The following is a 22,176-nucleotide window of genomic DNA, read 5'->3' as shown; positions in this document are numbered from 1 at the left end:
ACATATGAAGTGTTGTCTACCATGCAGGTTTATTGGAGATGAGCCTAGGGTTGCTTTGGGCTGCTGTTATTATTTATTTATTTATAAGATGTGGGTCTCTTTATTTTGTCCAGGCTGGTCTTAAACTTGTGGTCCTCTTGCCTCAGCCTCCCAAGTATAAGGGGCTACAGGTGTGAACCACTGCACCTGGCACATTTGTAATCTTTTTTTGTGACAAATTGATTTGTTTAAATTTTTCAATTGATTTGTTTAAATGTTACAAATTGATTTGTTTAAACTGTGCAGAGTGGCAGATGCTTGGCAGTCCCAGCAACTAGAAAACTGAGGCAAGAGAATTGCAAGTTCCAGATCACCTTGTGCAATTTATCAAGACCCTGTCTCAAAATAAAAAGGGCTGGAGTATCACAATGAAAGAATGAATGCCTGTACCACAATAAATGAATAAATGAATGAATGAATTTTTTTGAGAGAGAAAATTTTTTTAATATTTATTTTTTAGTTTTCGGTGGACACAACATCTTTATTTTATTTTTATGTGGTGCTGAGGATTGAACCCAGGGCCCCGCGCGTGCCAGGCGAGCGCGTTACCACTTGAGCCAAATCCCCAGCCCAATGAATATTTTGTTAAAAACAACAGTAGGTAAAAGTTGAAGACTGATTTCTTTTTTTTTTTTTTTTGAGAGGAGAGAGAGAGAGAATTTTTTAATATTTATTTTTTAGCTCTCGGCGGACAGAACATCTTTGTTGGTATGTGGTGCTGAGGATCGAACTCGGGCCACACGCATGCCAGGCGAGCGTGCTACCACTTGAGCCACATCCCCAGCCCCAAGACTGATTTCTTAAAAAAAAAAAACTGTTCAACAGTTCAAAGACAATAGTGAAACTCTATATTCATTGTATGTGCTACCAAAGTGTACATAGATGCAAATCCTTCACTTATTTGGACAACAGCGGATACTCTTATTTATAGAGAACCAGGTAGAATTAGCAAGTGAGCAAAAGAGGGGAAACATGGACAGAATGAAAAGACAAACTACAGAATGGGAAGAATTTGCAAACCATGTATCTGATAAAGGGTTAACTATCTCCTACAACTCAAAAGCAAAAAAAAGCAAAAACCTAATAATCTGATTTTAAAATGGGCTAAGGACTTCCAACGAAGACATACAAATGGCCAATGATTATGTAAAGATGTCCAATGTCTTTGTTGTTGATTTGTTTTTGTGCTGGGGATTGAACCCAGGGGTGCTTTACCATTGAATTTCCAGCCCTTCTTATTTTTTATTTGAAGATAGGCCCTAAGTTGCTTAGTGCCTCACTAAGTTGGTGAGGCTGGCCTTGAATTTGAGATCCTCTTGCCTCAGCCTCCCATGTCACTGGGATTACAGACATGCACCACCACATCAAGAAAAGATGTCCAGTGTCACTAGTTATCAGGGAAATGCAAGTAGAGGAAGTCTCCTGTATTCCTAGGCCATGGAGCTTTTATCCTGAATGGGTGTTGGATGTTGTCAGTGCTTTTTCCTTCATATATTGGCTTTAATCATATTATTTTTCTTCTTTAGCCTATTAAAGGACAGATTACATTAGTTGATTTTCAGATATTGAATCAGACTTGCATAAACTACAATAAATCCTACCTGGTTGTGGTATATAATCCTTTTAACACATTGTTGGATTAGATTTGTTAATTTTTGGGGGGTGGGTACTAGGGATTGAATTCAGGGACACTTAACCACTGAGCCACATTTCCAGCCCTGTTTTGTATTTTATTTAGAGACGGGTCTCACTGACTTGCTTAGCACCTTTCTTTTGCTGAGGCTGGCTTTGAACTTGTGATCCTCCTGCGTCAGCCTCCCAAGTCCCTGAGATTACAGTACCCACCTAATTAGTTAATGTTTTGTGGAGGGATTTTACATCCATGATCATGAAAGACATTTTCTGATATTTTCTTTTCTCATAAATATCTTTGTGTGGTTTTAGTATGAGGGTAATGCCATTCTCATAGTTTTCTGTTTGCTTCTGTTTTCTGGAAGAGATTGTAGAGAATCTGTATCATTTTTTCCTTAATTGTTTAGTAGAATTAATAAGTGAACGCATACAAGCCCTGTGTGCTTCTGTTTTAGAAAATTATGAATTATTGATTCTATTTCATTAATACACAAGTTTATTCAGATTTTCTGTTATTCCTTAAGTGAATTTCAATAGATTCTACCTTTCAAGGAATTAGTCATTTTATCTAAGTTAAATTTTTTTGTGGGATAGAATTGTTCATAATGCCTTTCCTACCCTTTTTTTTTCTGTCCCCTTATAGTTTCTTACATGTGAAACTCATTGTCACCTGTTCAGTGAAGCCAGAACTCTGATTTTTTAAGCTGTATTTCATAAATATCTCTTATTATATTCATTTTGTATTATATCTGTTCCTGTATCTCCACTCACTCGACTCTGAACCTCTTATAAACTATTTCTTATTCATTTGAATTCACAAGATAAAGTTTATTTTTTTTTAATGAGAGAGGTGAGAGAGAGAGAGAGAAAAAAATTTTTTTTTAATATTTATTTTTTAGTCTCGGCGGACACAACATCTTTTTTGGTATGTGGTGCTGAGGATCGAATCCCGGCCGCTCGAATGCCAGGCGAGCGCGCTACCACTTGAGCCACATCCCCAGCCCACAAGATAAAGTTTAATAGATAATATAAAGGAATAAAAATTAAGCTACTCTACCTGCTCAGCTTTAGCGGCTTTGTGTTTGTTAATTAGTTATTAAGCACCAACTGCTTTCTGAACAAAAGAAGCAGATATCAGAAAGTACAAAGTGATTATAATGATATAATATTTGTAAGCTTTCTGTGTGCCAATACGTGTACAGGACTTAACTATAGACCATCTACAGACTTTTATATGTATTTGCATTTAATTTTCACAACCACTTTGTGAGATAGGTGGTAGGGTCTACATCTTAGTGACATTTTATATTAACTTAGAAGGGGACCTGAACCACAGACTTGGAGGTAGCATCTCAGTTCAACATCCCATAATTAGAAGAACTTCTGTATATTTTTGGAGCTCTGGTAATGAGTAGTGCTTTCTTTCTTTCTTTCTTTCTTTGCTTAGGGTTTCTGAAACAGGATCCAACAATCAACCTCTTAGTGATAATCAACAAACAAATTGTGAATATTTTGTTAATAGCCTTTTTGAGGAAGCCCAGAAGGTTGGTGCCAAATGCTTGTCCCCTACTGAACAGAAGAAAGAGGTAAATGTCTATTACTTTTTAATCTTCTGGTATTTCTCAAAATAGGGATCTTTTAGAGGAGCCCTGTTTTCCTAATAGTAAAGGTATTATTTACCACCTACACTGTGTTGATCTTTCATAGATGTTGCAGAAGTAATGATGGGTAAAATTATGCAAATCTTAGCAGGATTCAAGGCAGTGACAGCAAATTGAAGTAGAAATTATTGTATTCTTATAAAGAAAAAACACTGGTTTCAATTAATACCCTGATGAAACAGTAAAACTTTTAAATTTTATTTTGAAACAGAGTCTCTCTAAGTTGCCCTGTCTGGCCTAGAATTGTGATCCTCCTACCTCAACCTCTCAAGTAGCTGAGATTACATGCGTTTACTACCACACCCAGCAAATCAAAGATTTATTAATCCCAAACATTGAATATATATCATTAATATTCTGTTTGACAAAATGTGAAATAAACATAAAGCAATTCTGTGTGTGTGTTTGTGTGGTTTTGTTTTTTTTTTTTTTTTTTTTGGTGGTGCTAGAGTTAGAAGGCCCTCACTTAGGCTAGACAAGCACATTACCACTGAGCTACATACATCCCCAGCCCCACAGAAAGTATTTCTGCAGTATACAGAAATATCATATGGAAAAGTGCAATTGTTTGAGGTACAGATTGAACTATCTGCTTTTTCTTTTTTTTTTTTTTTTTTGAACTATCTGCTTTTTCATGGCATATAATTTTTGTCTGAAAGAATGATTTATGCATAGACTACAGTTATTCAAATGTGGGATTTTGGCAGGTATTTTCTCATAATAAATAAAGAGAGCCTGGCACTTGAAGGAATTCAACTTTTAGTATTTGTGTGCAAATGGTAAAATTTTACTTAACCAACTTTTGTAGTAAAAATAAGAATTTTGGAACATTTCAATCATGTACTTGGCAACTTCTCAACATTTACAGAATTTCCTGATGAGATCAGTGTCATTTTAATGTCTATAGCTTTATCATATAATGAACTTCAGGAATCAGTATTATCCAGATGACCAGTGTATAGAACATTATAGAATCAAGCATGAGTTAAAAAGTGAAAGTGTCACATATATTAAAGGATTTTAATTTAACAAGCATATGAAAAAAAAACACTAAAAAGTTTCAGGTTTCACATTAAAATTCTCAACTAAATTTTGAGGTATTACCACTTATTAAATTTTGATGACATGTCAAAAGAATATCCTGGAAAAGTTATTAAAATAACTGCTTTGAGGGCTGAGGCTATGGCCTAGCATGTGTGAGATACTGGGTTCCATCCTTAGTACCACATAAAAAAAAATATAAAATTATGATGTTCATCTACAACTACAAAATATGTTTAAAAATAATAGCTGCTTTGATTAACTACATATCTATATTACAAGGTGGTTAGGGGTTTTTTTGTTTGTTTGTTTTTCAGTTGTTTTGTGATACTTGGAATTGAACTTGGGGACACTCTACAGCTGAGCCACATCCCCAGTACTCTTTTTTTTCTTTTTGAGACAGGGTCTCACAGGCTGGCCTCAAACTTGAGATTCTTCTACATCCGCCTCCTGAGTCACTGGGATTATAAGCATATGCTACTGCACCTGGCTGATTTAAAAATACATATATATTTTTCAATCAAAATAACACTTTGTGGGCTAGGGTTGTGGCTCAGTGATAGAGTGCTTGCCTAGCATGTGTGAGACACTGGGTTTGATTCTCAGCACCACATACAAATAAATGAATAAAATAAAGATCTATCAACCTCTAAAAAATATTTTTAAAAAGGAAAAAAAATAACACTTCACAGCTAACTAAAAGCAGTAACAATTATGAAAATTCAGCTCACTTTTTTTTTTAAAGAGAGAGTGAGAGAGGAGAGAGAGAGAGAGAATTTTTTTTTAATATTTATTTTTAGTTCTCAGCGGACACAACATCTTTGTTGGTATGTGGTGCTGAGGATCGAACCCAGGCCGCACGCATGCCAGGCGAGCGCGATACCGCTTAAGCCACATCCCCAGCTCTCAGCTCACTTTTTGAAGTCTGATATTAAAAGTATTTGTGAAAGAAAACCTTGATTATGATTCACTTTTTAAATTGATTTAAAATTTTATCAAAGTTGGAAAAAAGTTGTAAAAATTTTACATCTAAGAGTTCTGATAGGCTTATATCAAAAAATAGCAGACCTGTTCCTCCTTGACCATTATGTTCACTTCCAGGAGACAGCTACTTACAATTCTGGCTATTTCTTTTGGTATGAGCTTTATGTTTCTAATTATATACTAATAATGATAGCTGTTGATTTTTTTCAGATTGTCAAACTATGTGCGTTGACTTTTTATTATAGAAAATAATGATTTAGTAGGCTGGGAAAAAGTTCAGTGGTAGTGTGCTTGGATACAATATAGGAAACTCTTGGTTCAATCCACAAAAATAGAAAAAAAAAAAAAAGAAAGAAAAGAAATGAGGATTTAGCTCTCATTATCTGCCTTCTCCCTCTTCCTGAACCACTTCGTCTCATTAGTCTATCATAGTTAATTTGGGATTAAATCAGTTATCACTGTTATGTCTTTTATGACCTTGTAGTATATTTCTCTTCCATGTTGCTTTTAAATTTTTCATTGAAATTAATAAGGTTTTACCTCAAGAAATTCTTGCGGTAGATTTATGATAAAGTGTATATGTGGAGGCAGGCTTGATGTCATGCACCTGTAATCCAACAACTGGAGAACTGAGGCAGGAGGATCACAAATTCCAGGCCACCCTTAGCAACTTAGCAAGACCATATTTCAAAATAAAAAATGAAAAGGGCTGGGGACGTAGCTCAGTGGGAATGCCCCTGGGATCAGTCCTCAGTATTGGGGGGCTCACCGGGTTGTGGGGGAGTGGTGGCATGTCAGGGGTTGGGATTATTTAATTCAGGCAGAGCACCTGACTAGCGCCCAAGGCCCTGGGTTTGGTCCTTGGCCTGAGGGATTGAGGAAGGGGTGGCAGATGAGGGGGAAACAAGGCAAAAGTGTGTGTGAAAAAAGAGAACCTGAGGAATGCATGAGTTAAAACCCTGTAAGCCTGAATTTTCCTCTTTTCTGCGTTCATACTTGATTGACAGACTGGCATTCCAACACCTGAGCCTTTGTATGCAGCATTTGGCTCCCTGCCAGCTTTTGGAGTCTTCCCTGTAACCTGGTGTTCTTATGGGCCATGATGTGGGTCCTTTTCCACTCATTCAATCCAGAAATGTGCCTTACCATTCGGGGACATTTTCTCGTTGCTCTTTTGTTCCTCTGTTACCTGTTCTGTCTGTAAATGTTCCAACTTAGACTTCTTGGACTGAGCCTCTTCATTTCTTATTTTTTCTGTTTTCACTTTTATTGTTTTATTTTAATGTTTTATGAACCTTAAATTCAATTCTTTTACTTCATTTCTGTTGTATTCAGTTTTCAAGACCTCTCTTGTTCCTGGAATTTTTCCTTTCCACTCCCTTTCTGAATAATCATCTTATGTGATCATATTAATGATCACTTTGGGGATTTTGTTTTGAAATTTCTTCTCTTCAGTGTCTTTTTTATGTGCTCTTTTCTATTTGTTCTCAGTCTTATGTGAGTACATGAAAGCAGAGACTTGGTGGTTTGGTTGTCAGGCATTAAAGAAGAGTAAAGTACAGTGACCTAAGAGGACAGGCTGTGGGGCTGGGAGTGTTCCTCACTGTGGAACTCAGACTAAGCATGCACAGGGAGCTGGGTTCAATCCCTAGTACCCTTCAACCTCTTGAAAAGGAAAGAATATGGCTTCTGGGCATAGCCTCTTTGGGTTCATGTCCCAGCTCCACACCTTACCAGCTGTTTAGCACTGGATAATTTAATTAATATTCTGTGTTTCTGGTTCTCTGTCCATAAAAATAAGATAATAATACCTACTTTATATAGATGTTGGGAGGAATAAATAAGGTTACATAGGGAGAGTGCCTCTTAACAGTGTCTGGTACACATTGAATATGTATACAGTGTTCTCTATGTGTATGTATATACATACGACTGTGTGTGGGCATGTACCTGCACACCGTATATACTAACAATACTCTAATTTCTTAGTATTTAGTAAATCTTTGGCAGAAGATTGGTCCCAGGACCCCTTGAGGATGCTTAAGTTCCTGTTTTCAGTTTTCTTTCTTTTTTTAAACATGGGGTCTCACTATGTTATCCAGAGTCTTCTCAAATCCCTGAGATCATGTGGTCCTTCTGCCTCAGCTTCTTGAGTTCTGGGACTATAGGTGCATGCTTCCCACACCCAGTTTGAATCCCATGGAATTCAAATTGCATACAATCTGCTCACTTCTTCCCCTATACTTCAAATTATCTCTAGATACACCTAATACTATTAAATGGTTGTTGTGTGATATATTGTGTAAGGAATAATGACAAAAATGTACATGTTTATTATAAATATAAATTTTCTTCCTGTTTGATCTGTGGGTGCTTGAATGCATGTGTGTGGAACCCATAGATAGAGAAGGCCAACTGTTTATGCTATTATTATTTTCCCCCAGCACCTTAATGAGTGTCTGTTACATATTACACACTCATTAAACATATATTGAATGTATAATAAATTGAATAAATGTAAATGATGTTGGTCTTCTTTTAATATTGTCTAGTTTTTCAGTCTTGTGTTCAGCCTGAAGCATCCATGCATTCTGCTGTATTTCTAAACCTTTCTATATTTCTATAGTGACTTACCTTGCTTCTTTGACTAAATGAGTAAATAAATATTGTTCTTATAAGCAGAAAACACTAAGAGATGAAATATTGATAAAAATAGTCTAACAATAGTATTTTATATATGAGGGAATAGTGATTAATTGGTCGTTGCTTTTTGTCTCTTTAAGAGTACAATTAGAAAATGAGATACAGTGGTGCATGCCTGTAATCCCAGCGACTTGGAAGGCTAAGCCAGGAGAATTGCAAATTCAATACCAGTCTCAGCAATTTAGCATGGACCTCAGCAGCTTAATGAGACCCTGTCTCAAAAAGAGCTTGGGACGTCGTGGCTCAGTGGTTTAGCACCCCTGGGTTAATCCTCAGTACCAAAAAAAAAAAAAAATCCATAAAATTTTTTAAAAGATGGGCATGATGGTGCACACCTATAATTCCAGCAGCCAACTTAGAGTGGCTGTAAGCAAGTTAACGAAACTCTGTCACAAAATTAAAAAAAAAAAAAAAATTATAAAAGGGCTGGGGATGTAGCTCAGTAGTAAAGCATTCTAAAAGTATTTATTTTAAATTATCTTCATTATGAAACATAATTCGTATCATATGAATTATGTATAGACATAATTTTTTATATTTTACATTTGGAGTTCTTAATATATAAAATGTATAATGATAAAAATTTTCAAAGAACTTTTAAATTACTATTACATTTTATTAACATAATACATTTTTCTTCTTACTGCTTTGCAGGTAGATGTAAGTATAAAATTATGGAAAAATGGATTTACAGTCAATGATGATTTTAGAAGTTATTCTGATGGTGCAAGTCAGCAGTTTCTGAACTCTATCAAAAAAGGGTAAGCAGTCTTTGTAAATAGAAGGATATTTTAGGCAACTTTAAAGGATTCTATGGAAGAATCCTTTTTAATGTTGATCATACACCACTATACGTTCACAGATACTTTTGTGAATTAGCATTTTTTATAAGACAAGTTTTCTTAAGAAAGCCACACTATAATTTTTAAAAAATTTAGAGACTTAAATTCTCATCAACCTCTTATTTGTTATTTGATACTTATGTTTAGTTGTCTTTAGAGTCTATGAAATTGTGCTTTATAATGTATTTGTGATTCTAAGTGTTATTTAACAACCCAGAAGTAACTCTATTAACATTTTTGTTGAATTTCGTTGTCATTTTCGTGTATAGATTTATAAACAATATGCATGTTTATTTTCTGAACATCGTTGTGAAATATTTCAATATATCTACAAATTATTTTATCACAACAATGACCCTTATTTATTTTATTTATTTATATGTGTATGTATAGGTATGCACACACACAGATATATACATACATGTATACAGACTTAATTGTTCTTAGAAATTTAGGCTAATTTTACTACTACAAAAATATCTATGAGGACATGCATGAGACCCTGTGTTCAATTCCTATCAAACACATATTTTATAATTTGTCCTTTGTGAAAACCTCCCCAGGGAAATTAATTGCTTATATATTAAGTATGTGCCATAACATTGTTAACATTCAAAAGGGATTTAAAATTTTTTTTTTTAGTTGTAGATGGACACAATATCTTTATTTTATCTGTTTATTTTTATATGTATTTGAGCTGGAAGCAGATGCACAGACCTGGACCTGTAATACTAATTAGCTGGAAGGCTGAGGCAGGAGGATTGCAAGTTCAAGGCCAGCCTGGGCAACCCTATCTCAAAATAAAATAAGGTGGGGATGTCAGCTCAGTGGTAGAGCACCCCTAGGTTTAACCCCCAGTATTGCAAAATAGTAAAACATCATAATAAATAAATAAAAACACCTTTGACTGTTCTAGAATTTAAGTATTTTTAAATAACAGCTTTGTTGAGAGGTTACCATAATTCATACCTTTAAAGTGTATAATTCAGTATTTTTAATATATTTACAGAGTTGTGCAACAGTTTTCACTTAGAATATGTTCATTATCACAAAAAGAAACTTGATACTAGAAGTCACTCTCCATTTCCCCTTCCCTTTAGCCCTTCATAACCAGTTATCTGCTTTCCATCCCTATGGATTGTCCTATTCTAGATATTGCATATAAATGGAATCACATGGTGTGTGGCCTTTTGTGTCTGGTTTCATGAATTCTAGGCAGGCACTCTATCATTTTATTGGTTCTTTTTGGTTATACATGACAGTCGAATTCATCTTAACATAATTATAAAACCATGGAATATATCTCCCTCTCCCCATCTCCTCCTCCCTTTCCTCTTCTGATCTTTCTGCCATTTACCCATAGTTTTTTTTTTTTTAAATTAGTTTCTTGTGGATGTACACAATGTGAGATTCATTGTGGTATATTCATATATGTATATGGGAAAGTTCTGTCAGATTCATTCCACTGTCTCTCCTTGGAAATGTTAATTCTATGTTTAATTTAACAAAAAACTTCCAAGCTGGATTGCAAAGTGGCTGCCCCATTTAACAGCACTGTATAAGGTTTGCAGTTTTTCCATATCCCCACTAACCTTTGTCAGTGTCTGCTTTTTAAAATTATAGCCATCCTAGTGGATGTAGAGTGGTATATCATTCCAGTTTTGATTTGCATTTCCCTATTGATCAGTAATATTGAATGGTTTATTGGCTGCATATCTTCATTGGAAAAATGCGTGGTCAAATTTTGTCATTTTTTTTTCTTTGCCTATTTTAAAACTGGATTATTTGCCTTTTTACTGAGTTGCCAGCATTCTCCATATGTCTGTGTGTTGCTGGGCATCAAACCCAGGGCCTTTTAAGCTACATCTCAGCCCTGGAAGAGTTCTTTCTATATTCTATTTTTTTTTTTTTTAAGAGAAAGTGAGAGAGGAGAGAGAGAGAGAGAATTTTTAATATTTATTTTTTAGTTCTCGGCGGACACAACATCTTTGTTGGTATGTGGTGCTGAGGAGCGAACCCGGGCCGCACGCATGCCAGGCGAGTGCACTACCACTTGAGCCACATCCCCAGCCCCTTTATATATTCTAGATTCAATTCCCTTATTAGATACATGATTACAAATATCTTCTCCCATTCGTTGAGTTGATGTTCAACCCAAATGGAAAAACAATTAAATTATATGGAATAATAAATATAGAGAAAATCTAGGAGAGTCTATACCAAGGTTTGCAAACTGACAGACATTCACATCTTAATTTTATACATTTACATTTTTAATTCACATATTTTTAGAAAAAAATTCAATAAAAAATTTAAAACTTTTATATATGTGTGAAAGTATATTTCATAAAAGTACACAAGAGCCTAGTGGGCTGGCACACTCCTTAATCCCAGCAATTTAGGAGGCTAAGGCAGGAGGATCACAAGTTTGAGACCTCAGCAACTCAGTGAGGCCCTATCTCAAAATTTAAAAAAGGACAAGGTATGTGGCTCAGGAGCCAAGCACCCCTGGGTTAAATCCCCAGTACCCAAATAAATAAATAAATGTACACAATTAAAATATATTAAGTGAATTTATGTTATTTGTTAGAAAAAATCAGTTATTTTATAGTTTTTCCTTTGTGGAAACCTCCTCATGGAAATTAATTACTTATATATTAAGTATGTGCCATAACATTGTTAACATCAAAAAAGATATTTGTGTTTTTTTACCAGATATTGTTCCTGGGATCGGAATATATTTATGAATAAAACAGATGTGGTCCCTGCTGTCCTATAGCTTATGTGGTTCAAAAGAGAGGCATTTGGGGGGGCTGGGGTTGTGGCTCAGCAGTAGAGTGCTCGCCTAGCATGTATGAGACACTGAGTTCAACTCTCAGCACAACATAAAAATAAAATAAAGGTATTGTGTTCAACTAAAACTAAAAACCAAAATATTAAAAAAAAAATAGAGGCATTTGGTATGTTAGACAAAGCCAAGACTTTAGTTCAAGTCCTGTACTTAAATACATTTAGTTATTTAATTATAGAGATATATTATGCTTCTTTGTTATACATATTGTCCAATTATTTTTTAATATTTATTTTTGAATTGTAGTTGGACACAATACCTTTATTTTATTTTATTTATTTATTTTTATGTGGTGCTGAGGATCGAACCCAGGGCCTCTCACATGCTTGCTAGGCGAGCGTTGTATCCCTGAGCCACAACCCCAGCCCTGTCTATTTCTTTTACATAAAATATTTTGGCATAAAAACAGAATATTTTTCAGAGAAAGAAAAGGCATTAGAAGCTTTATCATTTTGTTTTCTTGCCTTCCAAGGGAGTTACCTTCAGAACTACAAGGAATTTTTGATAAAGAAGAGGTGGATGTTAAAGTTGAAGATAAAAAAAGTGAACTTTGTGTGTCTACAAAGCCTGTGTTCCAACCCTTCTCAGGACAGGGTCACAGACTGGGAAGGTAAGTGTGTCTATTATCTGCCTTTGCCATAAGCAGAGGCTTGACTAATATTGATTTTGACATTATTTTACACATGTAGACACATGTATATAACTTACCATTTCTCCTACTAGAAATGAGTTTTTTTTTTTTTTAAAGAGAGAGAGAGAGAGGGAGAGAGAGAGAATTTTAATATTTATTTTTTAGTTTTCGGCGGACACAACATCTTTGTATGTGGTGCTGAGGATCGAACCTGGGCCGCACGCATGCCAGGCGAGCGCGCTACCGCTTGAGCCACATCCCCAGCCCGAGAAATGAGTTTTTTATGTGAGTTTTTATGGAGATTCCTAAGTCACATTTACTTTAGTGATATTAAAATAGGCTGGCACTAATCACAGAGACTTTTCCTGGTTTTATCAGGTCAAAAGAGCCTGGCCTATTTAGGACAAAATTGTATAAATCATTTACTTTCCCTTTTACCACCAAGCTTTGCCATTAGTGCTACAGAGTACCCATGCTAACTTTTCAATATTACAATTCTATTTTTTCCCCAGTACTGAAAAAGAAAATTTAAAGAAAAGAAAGCTAGGCACAATAGCACTCACCTATAATCCCAGCTACTCAGGAGACTAAGGCAAGGGAATCAGAAGTTCAAGGGCAGCTTGGGCAATTTAGCAAGACCCTGTCTCACAATCAAAAGGGTTGGGGATATAACTTAGTGGTGGAGTGCACCTGTGTTCAATCCATGGTGCTGCCCAAAAAAAGAAAAAAGAAAAAGTCTGATAACGTTAATATTGACACAAAAGGCTTTAATTATTTCAGTTTTCCATTTTTATCATATCTAACTATACCTTATGATGGAATTACTACAGTTAGATATAGGATCACTTTGGTTTTTATGATTTCTCATATTTTAATTATCAAGATTGGTAAAATGCACTCTGGTCGTGCTGGCTCACGCCTATAATCCCAGCAGTTTGGGAGACTGAGTAAAGAGGATCGTGAGTTCAAAGCCAGCCCCAGCAATTTAGTGAATGCTATCTCAGAATAAAAAATAAAAAGGGCTGGAAATGTAGCTTACTGGTAAAGCACCCCTGGGGTCAGTCCTACCAAACAATACAAAAATGGTAAAGTGCATACATATTCATTCATACATAGAAAAATACCTAGATGTGTCTTTCAAAATACTCTGTTTCCTTTTCCTTTATAACCCAAGAACTATATCTATAGAGAACTTGTAATTTCTTTTACAAATTTATTCTAGGCAGTAGGTAAAGCTAAAGTCTATAGATACATCAACCCTGTAAAATTACTATACTGTAAAGCACTATTCAAATAATACTAGCAGCAGTTTATTTATATAGCACTTTTTAAGCTTACATATTAATTAAGTATTCATAATTTCATTAAATTCTTAGAATCATTATATATTATGGACATAATTAGTATATGTTTATGTTGTTATTAGGGAAATAGTTAATGACTTATAGTTAAAGTCTTTCTAAAAGTAAAGTTTTTATAGTAATGGAAAAACTTGTGTCTGACTTTGTTGTCTGGATTTTCTTAGTGCCACACCAAAAATTGTTTCTAAAGCAAAGAGTATTGAAGTTGAAAATAAAAATAATTTGTCTACTGTTTCACTGAACAACTTGGAGCCCATCACTAATATACAGATCTGGTTAGCCAATGGGAAAAGGATTGTCCAGAAATTCAATACATCTCATAGGTGAGTCTTCCGGGTCAGTATTTGCCTGATTTTTTTTTTTTCCAAATTTAAATTTCATTTCTTTTAAGATTAGTCAACAGTAATTTTTAAGAACTAATGAAGGTTTTTTTTTGGGGGGGTGGCTGGGGATGTGGCTCAAGCGGTAGCGTGCTCGCCTGGCATGCGTGCGGCCCGGGTTCGATCCTCAGCACCACATACAAGCAAAGATGTTGTGTCCGCCAAATACTAAAAAATAAATATTAAAATTCTCTCTCTCTCTCCCTCTCTCTCACTCTTTCTTTAAAAAAAAAAAAAAACTAATGAAGGGTTTTTTTGTTGTTGTTTTTGTTTTTGTAGTTGGACAAGTACTTTTATTTTATTTACTTATTTTTATGTGGTATTGGGGATCAATCCCAGGGCCTTGCACATGCTAGGCGAGCACTCTACCGCTGAGCCACAATCCCAGCCCCATAATGAATGATTTTAATGAATAGTCTTCCAAATTTAATATGTCAAGACAAAGGAAACTGTTGGACATTAATGAAATACTTTTAATTTGTTTTAAGAATTTTCATGCTGGTCATTTGATTAGTTTCCTGTTTTAAAGGAATTATTTTTAATGTGTTTTAAAATCAGTCATAAGCATCATTTGCAAACCAGGAATGGTAGCATATACCTAAAGTCCCAGCTACTCTGGAGGCCAAGACAGAGGATCACTTGAGCCCAGGAATTTAAGAGTAGCCCGGGAAGCATAGTGGATCCCATCTCAAAAAAAGAAAGAAAGAAAACAATAAGCATTATGTATATATTTTCCTGTTAATTGTAGTAAAAGAGTGCAAATAAGAAAAGTATTGAAAGAAATTAAAGTCAATATAAATTTCACCACTTAAAGATAACCAGTATTATTAGATCAAGTAATTCTTATTTAGTCTTATCTCTCTTAACAGAAGTTTCCTGAGGCAGAGACAGGAGGATTGCTAGTTCAAGATCAACCCTAGGCTGGATGTGGTGGCAGGGGCCTATAATTCCAGTGACTCAGGAGGCTGAGGCAGAAGGATCACAAGTTCAGGCCAACATAGGCAGCTAAGTAGGACCTTGCCTCAAAATAAAAAATAAAAAGGTCTGGGGGTGTAGCTCAGTGCTAAAGCACCCTTACCCGAATACCACAAAAAAGGGGGGGTTCTCATCTTAATTAAAAGTAGAGGGGCTGGGAGTGTGTAGCTCTTAGTTGGACATGTGCTTAGCATGTGTAAGACTCTGATTCGCAGCACTGCAAAAAAAAAAGAAAGAGAAAAAAATGCATATATAGTTTTCCTTTTCCTTTTTTGGTGACAGGGATTGAACCCAGGGGCATTTAACCACTGAGCCACATCCCCAACCTGTTTTATTTTTTGAAACAGGTTCTTGCTAAGTTGATGAGGCCAGCTCTGAACTTATTTTATTTATTTATTTATTTATTAATTTATTATTTTTATTTTTTTTTGAGAGAGAGAGAGAGAGAGAGAGAATTTTTTTAATATTTATTTTTTAGTTTTTGGCGGACACAACATCTTTGTTTGTATGTGGTACTGAGGATCGAACCCGGGCTGCATGCATGCCAGGCGAGCGCGCTACCGCTTGAGCCACATCCCCAGCCCCAGATTTTTTTTTTTTCAAATGTAGCCATAATACCCTTGTCATACCTAAGAAAACTAATAGTAATTCCTTCCTACCGTCAGATATATAGGGTCAACCTTTAAAAGGATAGTCCTAGGCTAGATATGTAGCTCAGTAGTAGATCTTTTCCTTCCCTAGCATGTGCAGGACCCTGGGTTCCATACCCAGCACTGCAAAAAAAAAAAAAAAAAAAAAAAAAAAATCCCAAATGATGACCACTGATATCATATAATATTTTGATTATTCTATATTTTCCATACCCAGGAGCTTCACAAGTTGTTATTGCCTTAGATTTAGCTAATTTCAAGGTTTCATTTGTACTCTTTTACAGGGTAAGCCACATCAAAGACTTCATTGAAAAATACCAAGGATCTCAAAGAAGTTCTCCCTTTTCCCTGGCAACGGCTCTTCCTGTCCTCAAATTGCTAGATGAGACACTCACAGTGGAAGAAGCAGATTTACAGAATGCTGTGATTATTCAGAGACTCAAAAAAACTGCCGAACCTCTCAGAGAATTTTCATAGAACTGATTTTTAAGAGACTAAGTAGAAATTTTGCAGAGAAATGACGGTTGTAAGTGGACATGCAAAAATGGGAGAGAGGACACATCAGATTCACGTGACTTTTGGTGTGAGTGCTATTTAACCCTCTTCTGAGGAAAAGAGTTTTGAATAATTTTAAGTTAAGGAAGTAACATGACTAGAAGCTATATTTAATGTACTTTTTCCAGAAGGCTACTCAAAAAGAAAAATATACTTACTTTCAAAAACCAGTTCATCAGGGCTGAGGTTGTAGCTCAGTGGCAGAGCACTTGCCTAACACGTGTGAGGCACTGGGTTTGATCCTCAGCACCACCTAAAAATAAATAAAGAAAATAAAGGTATTGTGTCTGTCTACAACTAAAAATATTTTTTAAAAAACAATTCATAACATACAGTATGTTAAGTAGCTATATCATTTAGAATATTAATATCGTATAAACAAATAAAAATATTCACTGCTTTAATCACTGAAACATTTCCAAACAGCAGGTATTTATTTTAAATGTTAGCTATCACAAGAGTTTTTAAATAGCAATATGTTAAAAAATTATACATGGCAGGTTAAAGGCATCAATGTAATTATTTTATAACTGGGATATAATCGAAAGTGTAGGAAGATTAATTTGGCAACGATATCTAAGTTATATTTTTATTTAGGAATAAAATTGAGTATCTTAATATAATGTCAATATTAACATATCCACACATTTCTGTACTTCTAATTGTATAATTTTTTATTTTTACTTATCTTTCTTTTTTTTTGCAATGCTGGGGATCAAACATAGTGTGTCCAAATGCTAGGGAAGTGCTCTACTGAGCCACATCCTCAGTACCCTCTATCTTTTATTTAATTAGGAATGGATAGATGGATGGTTTTTAATTTTTTTTAGCAGGGTGGTGTTTTGTTTTGGTTTAGTTTTCGGTGCTGGGATCAAACCCGGGGCTCTGTAACACTGAACTACATTCCCAGCCCTTTTTATTTTTAAGACAGTATCTTGCTAAGTTTTGGAGGCTGGCCTCTTGCAATCCTCCTGCTTCATCCTTCTAAGTCTCTGGGATTTCAGGTATGTGCCACTGTGCCTGGGTAGGAATTTAATGTATCACGTGAAGTCAGTTTTTCTATTTCATATATCCCTTATGTATACATTAAAAGATTATTTATTACATTCTAATGTCACCAAAACATCTTAGGCTTTTAACTAAAACCAGTTAAACTTCAAAATTTCAATCAGATTAAAACCCCTGGCTTAGAAGTAAGCATAGGAAGCTTTTTGGCAAATGAATCATATCAGAGTATATGTTGAATGTGCTGCGGATTAAGTGGCCTATATCAACAGTAATGTTCATAGAGTGCTGGATGGATGCTGTAAGGCTTTTGGTCTCAAGACCTTTTCTTTTGTTTTATGTGGGTTATATATATATCAACAGAATACTAAAAAGTCAAAGTTTTTAAATTTACTTATTGGTTTATTTTTGTGACAGGATTTGGCTCTGTTGCCCAGGTACTTCTTGAACTCTGGAACCTCCTTGCCTCAGCTTCCCCAGTAGGCATGATTACTGTCATGTACTACAGCACTGGCTCCAAAAATTTAGTTTTAAAATATTTATTTAGTTCAGCATGGTGGCACAGGCCTATAATCCCAGCAACTCAGGAGGTCGAGGCAGGAAGATTGCAAGTTCAAAACCAGCCTCAGCAACTTATCTAGGTGCTAAGCAACTCAGTGACAGCCTGTCTCTAAATAAAATACAAAATAGGGCTGAGGATGTGGTTTAGTGGTCGAGTGCCCCTCAGTTCAATTCCTACCAAATTTATTTACTTAAAAATAATGACTTTGAAGCATGTGCCTGTAGTCCCAGCCACACAGGGAGGCCGAGGCAGGAGATTTGCTCAAGCAAGAGTTCAAGTCCAGTCTGGTGAACGGTATGATTGTCTCTAAAAAGTACAGGCTTTTTGACTTAGCAGTAGAGCGCTCGCCTCACATGTGCAAGGCCCTGGGTTTGATCCTCAGCACCACATAAAAATAAATAAATAAATAAATAAATAAATAAATAAATAAATAAATAAATAAATAAATAAATAGTAAATAATGATAATTATAACTTCCAAAACATAAAAAGATTTAAGTGAGAAAGTGGCATTTTCTTTTTCTGCAAATATCCTTTATGTCTGACTTAATGATGGATTCTCTTTTGTTGTGAGGAGTTTTTGTTTAGAGATCAGGCCCAGGCCTGGCACGTGGTAGGCAAGCCCTCCTCTGTTGAGCTATATCCCCAACCTCAGACAGCTTGTCCTCTTTGCTTCTCCGTTCACTCCTGTAATAGCACACACCATGTAGCCTCTGGAAGACACCACCGTACATTTGTGAGAGGTGAAGCACATAACACCTCAGTATTACTAAGAGTTTTGACAGCATAACCCCCCGAATGGCTCTCAGGAACCCCCAGTGATCCTCTAAGATTCAGTCCTTTAAAGCAATGTATAGTTTACAATAATACTCAAGCCTTAGTGTAAGAATCATTTGGCTTTTCAAAAATGCCCATTCCTATCCCAGCAGCTTCAGAGGCTGAGGCAGGAGGATTACAAGTTCAAAGCCAGCCTCAGCACCTTATCAAGGCACTAAGCAACTCAGTGAAACCCTGTCTCTAAGTTAAATACAAAAAAGGGCTGGGGATGTGGCTCGGTGATAGAGTGACCCTGAGTTTAATCCCTGGTACCAAAAAAAGAAGAAAAGAAAAATGCCGGGCTGGGGATGTGGCTCAAGCGGTAGCGCGCTCGCCTGGCATGTGTGGAGCCCGGGTTCGATCCTCAGCACCACATATCAACAAAGATGTTGTGTCCGCCGAGAACTAAAAAATAAATATTAAAAATTCTCTCTCTCTCTCTCTCTCTCTCTCTCTCTCTCTCTCTCTCTCTCCTCTCTCACTCTCTCTTTAAAAAAAAAAAAAAGAAAAATGCCCACTCCTGCCACCTACCACAAACATGATGCATTTTTCTGGGGTAGGTCCCAAATCACTGCAGTTGAAATCTTGAGTGATGATGAGGGATGTGGTGGCTGTACCATCCTCAGAAAATCCTGCACTAAGCTTCTATCCTAAGAAAATAAAACCAGCATATGTCACCATGGACGGTGGAAGACTCCCAGAGAGAGCTGCTGTATCTCTAGCCCCACAGTTTGCTCTCACAGAGAGCCCTCCCTCCTTTAACCTGAAGTAATCGTGACATAATCCTGTGCTTTGTCTCCTGTAACTCCAATGAGACAGGGCTGGATCATTTGAATGAGATTTTTTCCTAAAGGGTCAGGAATAACAAAAGAGAACTACTTACATAACTAGATGGCATGGCTTCTCTGTCTAGTTTGTGGTCTATTTTAAGGACACTTCCTTTCATAGTTCCCAGCTGTCCATATGGTAGAGGTCTTTTTATTGGAAAAAGAGGAAGAAAGGAGATCCTTTTTCCCTTTGTCCTTTACCCTAGGAAATGGGCAGGTAATACAAAATAAATATTTACTGTCAGTAACATACAACAGTGTTAAGAGTCCTCTCTAATAAGACAAAAATAATGACATTCTTATAAAAAAAAAAGAAATCAATGAACTTCTCTTTCAAATATGGGAAATAATTTATGATTATTCATATATGTTCGGGAATCTGTAAGATTTTTCATATAGGCCTATCATGAAGTATTTTTATTTGCATAATTAAAATGAATAGATGATTCTCCAAATATTTGTACAAGCAGCCTTTCTTAGGGTGAGATTGTTAAATATATATATCACTGGGGGCAGTGGCGTATACCTGTTATCCCAGCAGCTCAGGAGGTTGAGGCAGGAGGATCACAAGTTTAAAACCAGCCTCAGCAACTTAGTAAGGCCCTAAGCAACTTAGTGAGACCCGTCTCTAAATAAATAAAAGGGATGTGGATGTGTCTCAGTGGTTAAACACTTCTGGGTTCAATACCTGGTACCAAAAAAAAAAAAAAAGAGTGTTAGATACCTACAGGAAACCCCCACACACACCTTGTGGAGTTTCCAGTTTATAATTCATTAACCAGGAGATAAAATGGAACTTTCTTATGTATACATATAGTGTTTGCCCCAATAAGAGGTGCCTATAAAGACTTATCATCAGCAATAACCTTCATTTTTTTAACTGTGAAAACTTGTGTTAATGTGAATAATAATCTCAAACATTTTGTGAAAAGTTAATCATCTGGTAAAGCATTTTACTTGAAATGTTTGTATATTGTAAAATTATTAAATGCACAGAATACGTAATGCGGGTTGGTTGGAAAACAAACTGGATTTGCCAAGAGAAGGAAAACTTGAAAATAAGCAAATATCTAAACAGTTGTTTCAAAGCCGTCATCAATTTCTTGAAAATAATTAGGGCTAATATATAGAAGCATATTCTCATTTTAAAATTTTTGATTGAATAGTTAAATGACTATGCATTATTGAAGTTAAAACTTATTTTATGTACTTTTCATGATGTTTCAGTGTATTGATAATATGGGTGTATCAGTTTATTTCAGTGCCTTAAAGTATTTTGAATGCAATATTTTGCTAATGGTTAAAGAACTGTTCTCTTAGGAATGAAATGCTGTCCGTTAAAAGGATCTATGAAGTACTTTACATTTGTTATAAAATAGCTACACATGGATGCATTTGTCATTTTTGTTTGAGTCATTTACTTTTGAGAATCAACAAAATATTAGGTGCCTTTGCTTTAACCAACATAGCTTTGATTTAATACCCAGAAATGTAAAAATGTGGTATTTTTAGTACCAACTTAATGGTTGCATTACTTTAAATCATCTTGTATCCTGAATTGAACTAGCATGAAGGCTTGTTAGTAGGAGTTTCTCCTTTATTCTTTCTCTTCCAAAGTAGAAACTAGGTTAAAAAAAAATAAAATTGCTCATTACACTAAATCATCAAATAGAATGGCTTATTCCATAGATTAATGTTTGGCTCTTTGTCATTTGTTTTACGTGTTTTTTTGTACAGGTAATTTGTGTTCATTATAGAAAATTATAAAATGCAGATATGCTAAAGTGGTCTTTAAATTTCCTGATCTTATTCAACCGATCAGAGAGAACCACTGATTCCGTTCTGGTGTGAATTCTTTCAGATGTGCTATGGTTGAATATTCTATGTGTTGAAGGCTTGGTCTGAAGCCTCCAGTGCTATTAGGAGGTGGTGGAACTCTCAGGAGGTGGGGCCTACTGGGAGGAACTTGGGTCACTGAGACATGCCTTTGAAGGGGCTGTGAGGCGAGCAGCCTCTTCCACCACACTCTCCCACTCAGGCGCACTGCTTCACCACCGGACCCAAAAGCAACCATCAACTGACCATGAACTGAAACCTCCCCAAACCTTTCCTCTCTGTTGATTTATCTCACGTATTTGTTACAGTAACAGAAAGCTAACTGAACACAGTGTGTCAGTTCTTCCTTTTGTTTTAATTAAGAGGCAGTTGCCTTGGTTATTTGGCTATTTTCTCTCTTGAAATCTAATTTGTCTTTTTAATTAAAAGTTGCATTACAGAAGCATACCATCACTTCAAGTAGAATAACAGCCATTAGGAAAAAATGCCGTCTAATTATATTTCTGTGCACAGGCTAGGGATGTAGCTCAATGGCAGAGCACTTGCGAGGGATGAACAAGGTCCTGGGTTCAATCCTCAGAACTTCAAAAAATAGATTATGTTTCTGTGCAGTAAAAATTGATTTTAACCTGCTTTCTTTCAAAATTGTGTTAGTACAGGCTGGGGTTGTGGCTCAGTGGTAGAGCGCTCCATGAGCATGCATGAGGCACTGGGTTCCATCCTAGCACCACACAAAAATAAACAAAGGTATTTTATCCATTTACAACTAAAAAAATTTTTAATGTTTTTTTTTTAAATTGTGTTAGTACACACAAATAGTACAAGT

The 22,176-nt window shown here is 35.7% G+C and overlaps 1 protein-coding gene and 1 long non-coding RNA gene across 3 annotated transcripts in view; one reads left to right on the top strand and one right to left on the bottom strand.

Annotated features, from left to right (window-relative positions):
• Positions 1-16,564, bottom strand: part of LOC144369435 (uncharacterized) — a 29,280-nt gene extending 12,716 nt beyond the window's left edge. The window contains exon 1 of the long non-coding RNA XR_013429187.1: positions 16,464-16,564. This is a non-coding gene — a long non-coding RNA (uncharacterized LOC144369435). The remainder of the gene's footprint in view (positions 1-16,463) is intronic.
• Ubxn2a (UBX domain protein 2A) overlaps positions 1-21,175 on the top strand; it is a 37,655-nt gene extending 16,480 nt beyond the window's left edge. For both annotated transcript variants that reach the window (XM_078029597.1, XM_078029598.1), the window contains 5 exons: positions 3,119-3,257; positions 8,715-8,821; positions 12,226-12,363; positions 13,910-14,068; positions 16,035-21,175. In XM_078029597.1, coding sequence (XP_077885723.1) covers positions 3,119-3,257; positions 8,715-8,821; positions 12,226-12,363; positions 13,910-14,068; positions 16,035-16,227 — 736 coding nt within the window. In that variant the 3' untranslated portion in view covers positions 16,228-21,175. The remainder of the gene's footprint in view (positions 1-3,118; positions 3,258-8,714; positions 8,822-12,225; positions 12,364-13,909; positions 14,069-16,034) is intronic.
• Positions 21,176-22,176: the final 1,001 nt, after the last annotated feature.

The sequence above is a fragment of the Ictidomys tridecemlineatus genome, chromosome 12 (assembly GCF_052094955.1).
Source record: "Ictidomys tridecemlineatus isolate mIctTri1 chromosome 12, mIctTri1.hap1, whole genome shotgun sequence".
Lineage (NCBI taxonomy): Eukaryota > Metazoa > Chordata > Mammalia > Rodentia > Sciuridae > Ictidomys > Ictidomys tridecemlineatus.
Note: the sequence above shows the minus strand (reverse complement) of the source record. Positions and strands in the feature narration are given on the sequence as shown.